This window comes from Panthera pardus, unplaced genomic scaffold, assembly GCF_024362965.1.
Source record: "Panthera pardus isolate Hobbes unplaced genomic scaffold, ASM2436296v1 HiC_scaffold_6, whole genome shotgun sequence".
Classification (NCBI taxonomy): domain Eukaryota; kingdom Metazoa; phylum Chordata; class Mammalia; order Carnivora; family Felidae; genus Panthera; species Panthera pardus.
Window position 1 is genome coordinate 130,049,191 of NW_026526991.1, and position 14,546 is coordinate 130,063,736.

The following is a 14,546-nucleotide window of genomic DNA, read 5'->3' on the forward strand; positions in this document are numbered from 1 at the left end:
CCTGAACTTACCCTATCTAATACACCATTTGGTACTCGAGGTGGGTTGCTACCATAACAGCCTAAAATACATATGACCGTGGCTTAGCAGTCAGGCGGTAGGTACCAAGAACCCAGATGTTTCAGACTAGAAAGCTAATGAGCACTGTGTTATGCTATCTGACAAAACGCGTGGTGAAACTGTCACCGGTGATGTCCTGCAAGGCAGACTGTATGTCCACGGAGCTGTGGCTCAGTAGCATGTGATCGTTGTTTCTTGTCACTTTCAGGAAAGCCCTGGGAGGGAGATGAGGTCAAGCTAGAGCGAGCTAGTTGGCAAGAAGAGATGCAGGGAAATTAAGCTCTGCTAGAAGGCAGATCCTAGCAGGTTTGGACAACTAGAGGCAATTATAAAAAGTGGTTCTGAAAAAGCTGTCTTACCAAGAGGGAAAAACAGACAAACCCTTCTTCGAGGACCTTCCAGTAAGCATTCCCCGTTAGGCAATGAGGGACACTGAGCCTCCAAGGTCCAATCAAGGGTATTACCTTCCCACTCAAGCCTATTATTTTTGATGGTCTCAAGGTAAGCACCTCTAAGTTTAGGAAGCTGAGTGGGTGGAGCACAGAAGCAGTAAATAAAAGACTGGAGTTTTCAGGCTTAAAAACTAGCTCTAGAGGAGATCTTTGTCTGGGGGCAATTTGGTCATAAAATGACCACAAGCAAAAAGACTGTAAGCCTATGAATTTCATGAGAAAACTGTACTGCCAAAGAAATCCCAACTTCGGCCATTAAAAATAAAAAAATAAGTAAAAACAACCGTGTCGTTGATAACCCCCTAAAGTAACTCTCAGGTTCCTAACCTTACCAAAATAAGGTAGGCTGTGGACGGTGGGCAGCCCCCAAGGAGGGCATACTCCCCAACGTCCAAGGCAGAGATGGCCACAGAAGACAATGGATAAAGAAAGACCCACACGGCAAAGCCAGGGGAATGTTGTGAACTTGCTACATCGCCACAGAAAGGAGCTCTTATCATTCCTCTCCAGCAGGATTTGATAACTGGTTTGAATAGTGACTACTAGAGTTCCTCATTCCTTTCTTTTCCAGATGGGAGTTTTCTTTGTATATGGAATGTGTCAGTAGGGGGTGCATGGCAATTCATGAAATTCTAAAGCATGAGCAGACACAGCCAGTCCTGACAGAGAGGACTGCACATTCTTGGGAGATAACAGACTTTGAACTGGACTCAAAGACTGAATAGAGGAGACAGAATCCATTCTATAAAAGGGGAAGAAAAGGAAAAAGCTTAGGTTATCTGAGTGGCCAAAGGGGTGGAATGTGGTGATTACTAGTTATTTTTCAGCATTTTCCCCAGATAATTCTTAGCTGACACATGGCCAACCCGAATAAAAATTATGCTTTCCAATCTCCTTTGCAGATACATACTGACCAAGTCCTGACGGTGAGATGCTACCAGAAGTGACAGCAACTCTCTTTGCCCCCTTTCTCCAACCTAGGCTAGTAGGAGACAGTGATCTACAAAATAACTGGTACCTTCTGAAACAGAAGAAAAAACTGCTACAGATCTGCATGCAATGGTAATTTTGAAAAAGGTACAAAGTGGACCACTTGCCTTTCAGTTTTATGCACAGTAGTTAAAAAATAGGAAGAATTGTGGGAAGGGGGGATGGGCTAAATGGGTAAGGGGCATTAAGAAATATACTCCTGGGGTGCCTGGGTGGCTCAGTCGGTTGAGCGGCCGACTTCGGCTCAGGTCACGATCTCACGGTCCGTGAGTTCGAGCCCCGCGTCAGGCTCTGTGCTGACAGCTCGGAGCCTGGAACCTGTTTCGGATTCTGTGTCTCCCTCTCTCTGACCCTCCCCTGTTCATGCTCTGTCTCTCTCTGTCTCAAAAATAAATAAACGTTAAAAAAAATTTTTAAAAAAATATATACTCCTGAAATCATTGTTGCACTATATGCTAATTAACTTGGGTGTAAATTTAAAAAATAAATTAAATCAAATGGTAAAAAAATTTTTTTTTAAAAATGGGAAGAATGAAGGGGCGCCTGGGTGGCTCAGTCAGTTGAGTGTTCACCTCTTGATTTCGGCTCAGGCCATGATCTCACAGTTCATGAGACTGAGCCCTGGGTCAGGCTTTATGCTGACAGCTCAGAGCCTGCTTGAGATTTTCTCTGTCCCTCACTCTCTGCCTCTCTCCCTCCCTCTCTCTCATTCTCTCTCTCAAAATAAACAAATGAATTAAAAAAAATAAGAATAAAAGATTGCCCTTAGCAACAGAATTTCTTTTCTTTTTTTTATGTTTTGATTTATTTTTGAGAGAGAGAGAGACAGCATGAGTGAGGTGGGAGGGTGGGACAGAGACAGAGACAGAGAGAGAGAGAGAGAGAGAGAGAAACAGAGACAGAATACAAAGCAGGTTTCAGGCTCTGGGCTGTCAGCACAGAGGCCGATGTGGAGCTCAAACTCACAGACTGTGAGATCATGACCTGAGCCAAAATCAGGTGCTTAACTGAGCCACCCAGGTGCTCCAGCAACAGAATTTCTTAAGCTAGATTCTGCAACTATGCATCAATTATTTCCCAGCATTGATTTCACTCTTTCCTCCCAATACCACACGAGCACACCCTTGGCATTCAGTCCTAACTCAATACTGAACTTTCAAAGTCACCAAGCACCTCACAGTATAGCAAAATCATTACTAGTCTGGATGGGCGGGGGGAGCGGGAAGAGTCAATTTGGTAATGAGGGAAGAGGGAAGGGATTACATATAAAATCAACCCCAGAGATATTTTTTCAAGCCACACCAGCCCAGAGCTCCCAAAATGATTTGGATACAGTCTTCCAGGTAAAAACCACTGGCCTAGGTTTTCCAAAGCAAGGCTTAGTTTTCAGCTGCCAGGCTGAAGAATCAAATAGAGGGGTACCTGGGTCGCTAAGTCATTTAAGTGACCAACTCTTGGTTCAGGTTCAGGTCATGATCTCATGGTTTGTGGGTTTGAGCCCGCATTGGGCTCCGCGCTGACAGCAGGGAGCCTGTTTGGGATATCTCTCTCCCTCTCTCTTTCTGACCCTCCCCAGGTTGCTCTCTGTCTCTCTCTCTCTCTTTCTAAATAAATAAATAAGAATCAAATAGAGGCCCAATTGTGAGGGAAAACCTTAAACAAGATCACAATAATTATGCACTGAGCACACAGTAATATGATCCTAAATGAAGAAGAGATGGTCAAATATGTCCTATACTTGTGAGTTATGACTATAACAGTATTTGGCCATAGATGGCTATAGCCTTTCTGCTAAAGAATCACCAGGGGTGCCTGATAAAAATCCATATTCTTGAAATCTATCTCAGACCACTGAATTAGAACCCTGGGGTGGGGGGAGGCTTGGGAAATGGTATTTTAAAAATCAATTCAAAATGATTTGAACACACACTTAACTTTGAGAATAACTGACATAGAAAATTCTTGACACTCGATTTGCAAAGTGAAATAAGATACCAATAGTCTTATCCCCAAGGATTAACAATCTATTTGGCCAAAATGAACCTAAAGGAACCCCACTGCATCTAAGAAAGAGAAATCAGGTTTACTATCAAAGTCACCTGAGGTCAAGAGCAAACTATGGGTTTGGACCTAGCAAACTAGGTCCCAGTGTGTAATATAAGAGTCAAAGTTCAGGTACTTATATGATGAAGACAATCTTCATTGTCAATCTAGTAACTGGATCAAAGATGCCAAATGATCTTCTTCTAATAATCAATCTGTATTCATCTGTTCTGTGAAGATTAAATGCATCACAACTTTGCGGCACAAACCAAATACCCCAAATAGATTTTTTGTACATGAGCATACAAAGAGAGGTCTCAAAAACTAATATTCAGGTCTCCTAACCCATTAAAACCATCAGTGACATGGTTCTGAACTCAGCAAAGAATCTTAAACTCTGAAATTAAAGTAAGAGGCTAGTTAGGCCAAGGAGACAAATAATGATTACCATGCTGTGGTCCAATCACCAGCTAACTGCCCTCTTCACCCTAGCTGTACAGTCGTGATCCCCACACATTCTGCTCACAAGAGCCTTAGAGATGGCCCTGGAAATGTATCCTTGAGTAAGCTCAACGAGCTGGGAGATCTTAGAGCTCTTCTTTTCCCTCAGCTCCGCCTGCGCAACAGCTAAGTTCCCACAAGTTTACATCCAAGGAACAGAAAAGACAAGACCTCACAAAACAAGTTTGAACACGAGCGATGGGAAGATCACCCACGCGTGGATCCAATGCCGAGACCCCGACTTCACGTTTCCCCACCTACTAAGGCTGGACAGAGGGTGACCCTCACACTGACAACCTCCCTCTGCCCAACCTGCCTTCCTTGGCCCCCTCATCTCCCCTTACTCCCTACGGGCCTGAGCGCACAGTGCAGACCCCCAGAAGTCCAGCCTCTCCCACAACAGCATCCCACCTCAGGCCTGTCAGGGAAGTCCCCTGCTTCCCCAGCCCCTACGTGCACGGCACGGCCCTATCCCCGACCTGAGGGGCGCGCCAGGCCGCCCCGGGGCTCCCGGCTCTCGGGCTTCCTCGGCCGATAGCCATAGACACCCTTCTCTGTCTGGTAGCCGCGCCGGAATAGGAGCGGAGGGGCTCGGCAGAAGCCTCGTCTTGCTGCTGCCACAGTGGCCGTGGCCATGTCTCGCCTGGACTCGGGGCGGAAGACAAGGGGCAGCAGTCGCCAGGATACGAGGGGTCAATCCTGGGCTGCCTGGAACGGGAGCAGGGGGAGGAGCGGGAAGCGGGAGGCGGGAGGCGGGAAGCGGAAGCCCCGCCCGAGACAACGCCCCCGCGCCTGATTGGCCAGGGGCCTGCCCCTGGGAGCCAATCCAGGTAAGCTGCCGGAGGGGCGGAGCCACCTCCTGGGCTCTGGCGCCAGGCGTGCGCTTCTGGCAGCCGAGGGAAGCCGGGAGTGCAGAGCCTGACGTCGTCATCTGCTTTCCGGTACAAAACTCGTTATCTCTATATATCCTGCAGACCCCAGCCAGGAGTATTCACCCACCACCCCTCTGCTGGAAGCCCCCGAACACGACCACACAGAACGAGAAAGGTTCTCGTACCGAAGGGAAAAATTCAGCGACAGGGTGCAAAAAAGTCGTGGGACCGAGACCAAGGGACTTAAGAAGGAAAGGCCATCTGAAGGAGCCAGAAAATCAATATCGCTCCTTTTATTTTTTTCTTAAGAAACACTGAGGCGGGGGGGGGCGGGGGTGGGCTGGGTGGCTCAGTCGGTTAAGCTTCCAACTCCGGCTCAGGTCACGATCTCGCAGTTGGTGAGTTCAGGCCGGGAACCAGAGCCGGGCTCTGTGCTGACAGCTCAGAGCCTGGAGCCTGCTTCGGATTCTGTGTCTCCCTCTCTCTCTGCCCCTCCCCCACTCGCACTCTGTCTCTCTCTCAAAAAATAAACATTAAAAAATTTTTAAATAAATTAAAAAAAAGAAACATTGAGGAAGAAAGTAGAAAATAGGAGAGAAGGAGCCTGCAATAAAGGGATAAAATAAGGGGCACCTGGGTGGCTTGGTCGGTTAAGCGTCCGACTTCGGCTCAGGTCATGACCTCACAGTCCGTGAGTTCGAGCCCTGCGTCGGGCTCTGTGCTGACAGCTCAGAGCCTGGAGCCTGTTTCAGATTCTGTGTCTCCCTCTCTCTCTGCCCCTCCCCTGTTCATGCTCTGTCTCTCTCTGTCTTAAAAATAAATAAACGTTAAAAAAAAAAAAAAGAAAAAAGAAAAAAAAGAAAGGGATAAAATAAAAGTGAAGAGAAATCAGGCAGTGTGGAGATATTTGAGATTCTCGGTTGGTGTATCTCTGACAGAATTTCCCCAACTAATTTATTCCACCACTTACCTGCCAATGGAGGGGGGGGGGTAATGAAAGGGATCTGAATCCTTCCCTAGCCAGTCATCCGCCATACTGTACCCCCCGCCCCCCACCATACTCCTAGAACATTACAAGATATCTCTCCACCTCGCTCACTCAACCGCTGTGCCCACAGAGCGCTTCGCTAGGTTACAAAGATTCGTAAGAAACAGTGTCTGCCCTTAATCAGTTCCCAGTCCAGCTGCAAAGTGAACTCAACACACAGTATGAGAGATGCTTGGACACCTGCCTGTGCAAGTACCCGGCGAGCATAGACAATCAGCATGGAGTACAAACAGGTGTGTCAGGGAAACCTGCAAGGGGAAAGGACACCAGACCAGAATCTTCAGGGATGAAGCTGATTATGGCAATTATGATTTTTTTCTTTATAATTTTAACACAAAAGAGTCCAGAACATGTTTGAAAGGTATTACAAAGTACTAAATCAAAAATACAGAAGGGAGGGATAATCCAATAGACTGAAGTCCATGCAGAGGTGGGAAAGGATGTGATCCAAGCACAGAGGATGCTGGAAAGGAGGAGAGACATGTCTTCCATTGATTTAGGTGGATATAAGAGATGATTGGTACAAAAGCAATTGGAGTAATAGATTCAGTGGTGGAATTCTGAGGGGATTTCTTCTATGTAAAGTATGAGGCTATAATTGATCCCCAAAGAATTATCCAAGAAGGTGCTGGGGAGTGGCAAGGCAAGTCGGAATTGAGAATGGTAGAAACAGTACGAAACCATTATTGAGGAGTGAAATGTAGATTGTCCTAAAGTTTTGGGGGCCACCCCGTTGAGGCTGGTGACCATGAATAGAAAGTGATAACAATTTCTGCTCTTTTGTGATTTTCTCCATTAGTGCTCATTTGGCTTGGTACAGAGAAGGTGGGAAGGATGATGACCGGATCCATTCAGGGCTATAGTTTTTCCAAGCAGATATAATAGGCCAAGAGTCAAAGACGTCTAAGATACTAGTTAGAGAGGGGTGCCTGGGTGGGTCAGCTAGTTAAGTGGCTGACCGTGGCCCAGGTCATGATCTTGTGGTTCCTGAGTTCGAGCCCCGCATCAGGCTCTGTGCTGACAGCTCAGAGCCTGGGGGCCGCTTTGGATTCTGTGTCTCCCTCTCTCTCTGCCCCTCCCCCCTTGCACCCTGTCTTTCCCTCTCTCTCTCTCTCTCAAAAATAAACATTAAAAATTATTTTTAAAAAAGATACTAGAGAATGAAATTTAAAAAATGGACTCTATGCTGAAAATAAAAAGGCAAGGAATATAAGAATGGACTGATAAAAGGAGGGAGGTGTCAGTGGGCTGGCGATTCCAACAAGGTTGAAGAATAGGTAAACTGGGGGTGCCTGAGAATCTGAGCTAGAACAGAAGATCTTAGCAAGAAAATGGGGTGTTTGATGTGATGATTGAAGTGATGCAAAATTTGACAATGATAAGGTTAGTTGGCTAAAGTAGAGTGTGGAAAATGTCATCAGAGGTGTGAAGGTCAAGGAACTGAGAGGTCAGATCTTTAGGCAAGTTGCCATTGGAACATTAACATCAGGTTGGAAATGGCCAGAATTGAGGTCTTCGTCTTGCGTTGAAGCCTCTGGTGAATGAAGAGGAACAAGTAGGAAGGTGGCAGTTGATGCTGAGGAGGGGAAGAAGGTATGGCATGTCCATAAGGCATGGATTCATTTATTTATTTTTAAATGTTTATTTTTTGAGAGAGAGAGAGAGAGAGAGAGAGTCAGAGAGCGCACATGCGCAGGCAAACAGGGTTAGGGCAGAAAGAGAGAAATCCCAAGCAGGCTCCGTGCTAACAGTGCAGAGCCTGACTTGGGGCTCAAACTGTGAGATCATGACATGAACGGCAACCAAGAGTGGGAGGCTCAACCAACTGACCCCCCCAGGAGCCCCCCCTAACGTGTGGATTCAAATCAGCAGGGAAATGTGCAAAAACCTAGGCAGCAACTGGGAATAAAGATGATATAGATCCCGTCTCTGGACCCCAAGTACAGTATATCCGAAATAGTTCTCAAATCCTTCTACTCTCCATCATTACTGCCTAGTCTGGGCCATCAGCACCTGTCTCCAGGAGTACCGCAATGGCTTCCTAAATGGTCTTCCGGCCTTGGGTCGTTCCTGAACTTGCCATACTTCATCCACACTGAGTCAGACTTATTTCCTAGAATTAATATCTGATTCATATTGCTATTGCCTGAATTTAAAATTATAACATTCAATTTAAAAAATACATAGCAGACTGTGGAAAAAGAGCTATTATAATCATTACTAAACTACTAATACTGTTATAAAACTACAGTTTTATATAGTTTAATAGTTTTATTATTCCTGGAAAACAAATGTTTTGTTCTCTTATTTATTCTTATGTTACATCCACACAGGATAGATACAGTGATGTAGAGATGGTTCTATGTACAGTTCTATATAGATAACTAGAATTAAAATGTAAAGCTGTCGGGGCGCCTGGGTGGCTCAGTCGTCCGACTTCAGCTCAGGTCATGATCTCACAGTCAGTGAGTTCGAGCCCCGCGTCAGGCTCTGTGCTGACAGCTCAGAGCCTGGAGCCTGCTTCAGATTCTGTGTCTCCCTCTCCCTCTGCCCCTCCCCTGCTCATGCTCTGTCTCTCTGTATCTCAAAAATAAATTAAAACATTAAAAAAAAGGTAAAGCTGTCATAGTTGCTTGAGTGTTGTACTGGGTATCAGGCTAACAGATTCTAATTCTATTTTTTCCATTGATTGGCTATGTGATCTTGGGAGGAGACAACCACTCTATTTCCTCATGGTCTACCTTGTCTTTAAAGTTTCTTCAATTTCTAAAAGTTTTTTATTCTAAAGCTTTCTATAAAAAGTAAAAGAAAGTGTATTGGGCCACTAGAGGAGAAGGGGAAAATGTAGGCTTAACTTATTTATACCATGGAATGCCACACAGAAATTAAAGATAAATGAACTAGATGTACTCATAGAACATAAATAGTTCCCAAGAATATAAAGTTGAGGGGAGATTTGATAGGAATGATATTCACACAAATTTTAAAAATATGCCAAATTAGTCTGTGTGTTTTTAATGAATATGTACATATATAGTAAAAGTATAAATATATGGTTAGGTAGGATGCATTTCAATTTTAGTAAATTGGTTATGGGGGGCATAGAGAAGAATAGAATGGGTGGGACAGCAGCTTTTATGATTTCTACAATGTTGTAGTACTTCTGAAAATTCTGATACAAATATTTCAAAATGTTATCTCTGTTAGTATTTCAAAATTTTAGCATTTGTCCAATTGTCGGAGAACATGGATATTTGGTTTATGATTTTCTGTATCTTTCACGTTTAAAAATATTTTAAATTTTAGGGGCGCTTGGCTGGCTCAGTCAGTAAAGCATGTGACTCTTGATCTCAGGGTTGTGAATCTGAGCCCCACGTTGGGTGTAGAGTTTACTTATAATATCCTTAAAATAAAAAGCTATATTTTAAATTTTAAACATTTATAAAATATTTTTAAAACTGTAACTGAAAATTAGAAAGGTCTGCCCTGATGTCCCTCTTAAAATCACCAGTGGCCTCATCACCCCTCATATGTCTGCTCCCCCTTACTCCACTCTTATTTTTACCATAACGCATATCATTTCCTAACATACCATACAATCTGCTTCTCATTTTTTGTCTATCTCCCTTAACTAAATGTAAGCTCCCTAAGGATAAAGATTGTTGTAGTTTTTACTCACCATTGTATCGTAAGTGCCTAAAACAGGGCCTGGCACAAAATAGGTACCCCAGAAACATTTGTCCAGTGAATGTATGGATATTAGAGCCTGACAGCCTGTGTTGAAATCCTGCTGCTAGCTTTGGGACCATGGCCAAGTCCCACTCTAAGTCTTAGTTTCCCTATCTGTAAAATGGGAATTGTAATACTACCTACCTAATGGTGTTGGTGTAGCCAACTATAAAACACTTGAGAACAACTCCTGGCATAATGTAAATAATACATATTAGCTGCTATCATTATTATTATTATTATTATTATTATTATTATTATTATATTGTTATTACAAGGTCTTAATCATGGTAGTGGCTCTCAGCATAATTCCTAGAATGTAATGATCTTGAGCCTGCATGAGGCCTGATAAGTAAGTCTGTGTGTCAGGGTACAAGACAATTAGCAATGGATTGAGCATGAGAATAGGAATATTCTAGGTATCCTCTAAAGGGGTTCATGGTATGCCACTCCAAAATATGCCACACTGGCATAAGGATCATTTTGAGCTGAAGGCAATTTAAGAAAATATAAAAGCAAATATAAGAAGGGCAGGATGATTCTTAATCACTGGACACAACTATAGACGCTAATCAGCTCAGAGAAGGCACCAGAGGAATCTACATAACAAACTCACTAAAATAAACCTTACCTTCCATTGACTCCCTTTTGTATTTACCTTTCCACAGTTTGCCACCCCTGAAAGCCTAAACCCTGTTTCCTTTGTCTCATATTTTCTACAGATTTATTGTTCTTCTGTTAAGATGCCATATGGGCCCAAGTTCTAACCACTCCTTTGAGTTACTCATCACTGAATTTCTCCTGTGTTTGCACACACACAATGCATGTGTTGATAAACTCTATTCTTGTTAATCTGTCTTTTGTCAATCTGTAATTTGAAGGACCCCAGCCAGAGAGTCTAGGAGGGTAGAGGGAAAAGTTTTTCCTCCTTTATACAGCTTATTCTGTTTTATTAACAGAATGTTCAAATATGAGAACAGTCAGTTCACCAGGCTGGAAACAGGCCTATTTTATTTTTGAAGAAAGGTCTTTCCTTGGGTTCTTTGCCCTATTTGAAGCACTGAGCATGCTAAAGTGTATACTTCTGAAGGTAGACTAATTTCTTCCATCAGCAACTTTTTTTAAGAAGAATTTTCAAATTACCGTGATAATGGGGCAATACATGCATTATTCTTTTTTATATATAACCCAACATTTATCTATTGCCAAAGGTAACTAATTTCATTTTTCCTCCTTACCCCTGCCCACTTTTACTAGAGATGTTAAGAAGAGTAAGGTAAATATGAACAACTATTCTGACCCATGAAATTGAGGAGCAAAAGGTGAAATTTATTCCAATGAATCTTTTAGGCTAAAAAATAACATCTTTCTCTATTACTGTTACTTAATCTTATTTAATTCCTGATTAATGGAAATTCTTTTAAAAAATGACTACTTCTTGGGGCACCTATGTGGCTCAGTCGGTTAAGTGGCCGATTCTTGATTTCAGCTCAGGTCGTGATCTCATGGTTCAAGACTTTGAACCCTGCATTGGGCTCTATGCTCACAGCACAGAGCCTGCTTCAGATCCTCTGTCTCCCTCTCTCTGCCCCTCCCCTGATCGTTCTCTCTGTCTCAAAAATAAATAAATGTTAAAAAAAAATTTTTTTAACGACTACTTCTTAATATCTTTACTTTCCTTGGGTTAATACCAAAGTTCTTCTCTTTGTTCTCATTAGTTTCCCCCCTACACTGTGGAATATATCTAACTTATCAAATAAATATATATATATATATATATATATATTTACACACACACATATATACATATATACATATATATGTGTATGTATATATATGAGTATATATAACATATAACATTAAAAATATATAAATAACTTTGATTATTATCATATCATTTGTCTGTTGTTGTATAACAAATTACCCCACAATATAGTAGTTTGAAAAGACAAACATATTATCTCACAGTTTTCGTAGGTCAATAATCCAGACAAAGCTCAGCTCAGTACCTGGGGCTCCAGGCCTCTCACGAGGTTGCAGTCTGACTGCTAGTTGAGATTGTGGTCTCATCTGAAGGCTCATCTAGGGGAGAATGGACTTTCATTTCACCCATGTAGTTGTTAGCAGGATTGAATTCATCATTGGCTGTTGGTTAGAAGCCTCCCTCAGTTCTTTGCTGTGTGTGCCTTTCTGAAGAATAGGTCACCATATGGCAACTGGCTGCCCTCAGATTGAGAGAGAGAGAGAGGAAGCTGCATCTTGGTGTTTGTAAACTAACATGGGTACTAACACACCATCATTTGTGCTGTATTTTACTCACTGGAAGTTAGTCACTAAATTCAGCCTAGGCTCAAGGAGAGGGGATTACATGAGGGTGTGAAGACCAGAAGGCAGTCATCATTGAAGGCCATCTTAGAGACCACCTACCATAGCTATGTGACCCTTTTTAGAAATGTATGACTGCAGGATGCACTGTGCTCATCCTTTTGGTCTGTTATCCATGCATTCAATCTTGCGACTCTTCCACTGGCTGCCATGACACTTTGCCCTGTTAGTCCTCTATCCTTGGTTTCTATTCTGAATGCTTTTTCTCTCGTTTTCCTTTTCCAACTTCTGATTTTCATCTCTATGCTCACTCTCTCAGAAAGTCCATCTGTCACCATTGAGACTTGCAGCTCAGGTCTCCCACCTGTGTTCTGTGAAACCTCTAATTGATGCACCCAAGCTGACCCCTTCCTTTCCTGAATTCCCATAACACATAGAGGCAGTGTTTTCAGCTGAACATTTTTTTCCTCTGTTTATCTTGTCTCCCAAAAGATAAAGTATTTGAGTGGGGATAATGATTTTTTTTTAAGTGTTTGCTTGAGTGGTATTTATCTTGAGTGTTCTGTGAGAGTACTTCCAATTCTCGCATTCTATAACTCAGTGACTCCCATCTCCTACCCAACACAATAGAACCTTGACATTATTTTACTTTATTGAAAATCAATCTGGCATATATTCATCCGATGGAAAGTAACAGGCATTTACTTAATATTTATTGAGTACCTACTATATGCTAGCATTGTGCTAGATTCTTTGGAATATAGAAGTGAAAAAGTCAGACATGGTCCCTACTTTCAGGAGCTTACAATGTCAAACAGAAGTAATCACATGAATAGTTAATTATAATTGTAAAAGAATCATGAAGGGTGGGTATAAGCTGCTATGAAACCATGTAACTGAGGCAAATGTTACCTAGTCTGGAGGATTACATAAACTGCAACCTTAAAAATGAAATAGGAGTTATGCAAGTAAACAGAGGTGTCAAGGATGAATAACTGAAGGACAACATCAGGTTGTAACAAGCTCCTTATCCTCTCCTGCTGCTTAGTGAAGGAGGGAGTGTATTTTTAAAGTACTTTTTTTTTAAACCATATTCTTTACTTGTGCCATGGTCTTATTTTCACTCTCACATCATTTCATCAGAGCCATAACAACTATCATGTTAACACACTGTCTTTGCAAACTATTGTTGGGGTGCCTGGGTGGCTCAGTTGGTTAAGTTTAATCTGACTTTGGCTCAGGTCATGATCTCATGGTTCGTGGGTTCAAGCCCACATTGGGCTCTGTGCTGACAGCTCAGAGCCTGGAGCCTGCTTCGGATTCTGTGTCTCCCTCTTTCTCTCCGCCCCTTCCCTGCTCACGCTCTGTCTCTGCCTCTCAAAATTAATAAATAAACATTTAAAAAATAAAGAAAAGAAAACTATTGTAAATGTTGCTCCTTTAGAAAATATCCTTGAGGTAAGTGACCCATCCCTTGTCCCTTTCTTAGCTTTGCTTCTGGAACAACTGAGTTGATGTTGATGCCATTAAGTGAGATGAGGATGAGTGGAAGGGGTGGGGTGCCTGGGTGGCTCAGTCAGTTAAGCCTCAGAACTCTTGATACTGGCTCAGATCATTATCTCACAGTTCATGGGATCGAACCCCTCCTTGGGCTCTGCACTGACAGTGCAGCTGGGAACGAGGACAGGTTCCCTAACTGCTCTGTCCCTCATTTTCCCGATTAGTAAAATGGGCTTAATAGTACCTATCACATTGGATTATTGTAAGGATTAAATAATTAGTGCATATAAATGTTTAGAACAATGCCGACACATAGTAAATAAGCAATGTTAGCTGTATTATGATTGAGCTGTTTTAAAATTTAAAAAAAGAATAGTTGATTCTCTCTCTCACCTTTCTGCCCCTACCCTGCTTGTGCTGCCTCTCTAAAAATAAATAAACTTTAAAAATTTTTTTAAAAAGAAAAATATTTTTAAAAATAAAATTAAAAAAATAATAAAAGAATAGTTGCATAGAACTTGCAATTTAGGAAGTACCAAAAGATGACAGTTTATGTCATTATTATTAAATGACATTGAATGTTGGGTATGAGAAATTTAAACCAAAGGGTTTAGATGAGTCTTTCATGAAGATGGAAGAAAGGGAGCAAAACACAATACGAATGGCTACTTCTACAGCTTCTATGGGGGAAAATTTAGGGAAGTTTAATGTAAACATAATTGTGTCTGCAGTACAGTCTTCCCAACGACAAATAAGTTGGAAATTACACCCATTCCTTTACCACTGACACAGAAGTTGGGGCACTTGGGTGGCTCATTCAGCTGAGCATCCAAGGGTTCATTTCAATTCAGGTCATGATCCCAGGGTCGTGAGATTGAACCCCATGTTGGGCTCTGTGCTGAGTGTGGAGCCTACATATTCTCTCTCTCCCTACCTTTGGCCTTCTCCCCTGTGCACACACACACACTCTCTCTCTAAAAAATTATTAAATAAAAATGAAACTACAGTCTATGATTGTTTCCTCTA

The 14,546-nt window shown here is 42.4% G+C and overlaps 1 protein-coding gene across 2 annotated transcripts in view; it reads right to left on the reverse strand.

Moving 5' to 3' along the window:
- DHTKD1 (dehydrogenase E1 and transketolase domain containing 1) overlaps window positions 1–4,776 on the reverse strand; it is a 50,831-nt gene extending 46,055 nt beyond the window's left edge. For both annotated transcript variants that reach the window (XM_019460798.2, XM_019460797.2), the window contains exon 1: window positions 4,526–4,776. In XM_019460798.2, coding sequence (XP_019316343.2) covers window positions 4,526–4,682 — 157 coding nt within the window. In that variant the 5' untranslated portion in view covers window positions 4,683–4,776. The remainder of the gene's footprint in view (window positions 1–4,525) is intronic.
- Window positions 4,777–14,546: the final 9,770 nt, after the last annotated feature.